Source organism: Carcharhinus amblyrhynchos, unplaced genomic scaffold (assembly GCF_965287045.1).
Source record: "Carcharhinus amblyrhynchos unplaced genomic scaffold, sCarAmb.v2.hapA chromosome_1140, whole genome shotgun sequence".
Taxonomy (NCBI): domain Eukaryota; kingdom Metazoa; phylum Chordata; class Chondrichthyes; order Carcharhiniformes; family Carcharhinidae; genus Carcharhinus; species Carcharhinus amblyrhynchos.
In genome coordinates this window covers 15001-16495 of record NW_027650880.1, presented here as the reverse complement: position 1 = coordinate 16495, position 1495 = coordinate 15001, and the positions used below count along the sequence as shown (strand labels likewise).

Genomic DNA, 1495 nt, shown 5'->3' with positions numbered 1-1495 from the left:
TCGCTCCCACAATGGGGAGTGGGGGGAGAATGTGGGACTCGCTCCCACCAGGGGGAGAATGTGGGACTCGCTCCCACGGGGGGAGTGGGGGGAGAATGTGGGACTCGCTCCCACGGGGGGAGTGGGGGGAGAATGTGGGACTCGCTCCCACGGTGGGGGAGTGGGGGAGAATGTGGGAGTCACTCCTGCGTGGGGGTGTGGGGGAGGATGGGGTAATGAGGTGGGGGGTAGTGGGGGAGAATGTGGGACTCGCTTCCGTGCGGGAGTTGCAGGGGGGTGGGGGTGGAGGGGTAGTGGGGCAGAATGTGGACCTGTTTCTATGCTGGGTGTGCGATTATTCCCAGGAGTACTTTGCTCACAGTTCTTGTCTCCTTGCAGGAGTGGACACTGTACTGACCCGGGGGACGGACAGAGTGTCGAAGATGATCTAAGGACCGGCCCATTTCCTCTCCCCCTCCCACTCCCACTCCCACCCCCACCCCCACCCACCCAACCTCTCCAGCTGACCCGAGCAGGAACCGTGTGCTGACCGGCGGCCTCTGGCCACCCGCCCCACCTTCCCCTCCCCCCCCCCCCTCCCCCACACCCCGTCACACCTCGGACAGGATGGGGCGTAAAAAGATCCAGATTACCCGCATCTTGGATGAGCGGAACCGACAGGTAGGTGACGGGAGTTACCCTTTGACCCTTAACCCCTCCCGTGAGACCCCCCACCTTCCCCTACTCTGCCCCTCCTCGACTTGCTGACGCATTCCACCCTCCTCCAGTCTGCGGCTCCCAGCCCGTCTAAACAATCGGGCAAGTCAACGTGCTGTTCGACCATGGGGGGCGTCGCAGACGAGCTGGATCCTGTCCTTATTCGAAGCTCTCAAACAGTGTTACGTCCCAGGCTGGAATGTCCACATTGCTTCCTGAAGTTAGCCTGGGCCCTAAGTTTGACATTTGAATTCATTTAAGAATATGTTGATTTGATTTATTATTGTCACATGCATTGGGATGCAGTGAAAAGTATTGTTTCCTGCGTGCTATACAGACAAAGCATACCATTCATAGAGTACATAGATTTGATTTATTATTGTCACATGGATTGGGATACAGTGAAAAGTATTGTTTCTTGCGCACTATACAGACAAAGCATACCATTCTTAGAGAAGGAAAGGAGAGAGTGCAGAATGTAGTGTAACAGTCACGGTGAGGGTGTAGAGAAAGATCAACTTGATATGAGGTAGGTCCATTCAAAAGTCTGACAGCAGCAGGGAAGAAGCTGTTCTTGAGTCGGTCGGTACGGGACCTCAGACTTTTGTATCTTTTTCCCGATGGAAGAAGGTGGAAGAGAGAATGTCCGGGGTGTGTGTGGGGGGGTCCTTGATGATGCCGGCTGCTTTTCCCGAGGCAGCGGGAAGTGTAGACGGAGTCAATGGATGGGAGGCTGGTTTGTGTGATGGATTGGGCTACGTTTACTGCCCTTTTATAGTTCCTTGCGGTCTTGGGCAGA

The 1495-nt window shown here is 55.6% G+C and overlaps 1 protein-coding gene across 1 annotated transcript in view; it reads left to right on the top strand.

Moving 5' to 3' along the window:
- Positions 1–575: 575 nt before the first annotated feature.
- LOC145340555 (myocyte-specific enhancer factor 2D homolog) overlaps positions 576–1495 on the top strand; it is a gene marked incomplete at its 3' end in the record, with an annotated part of 15641 nt that continues 14721 nt past the window's right edge. Inside the window, 1 exon segment of the mRNA XM_080185027.1 lies at positions 576–660. Within this exon segment, the coding sequence (XP_080041153.1) occupies positions 607–660 (54 nt within the window).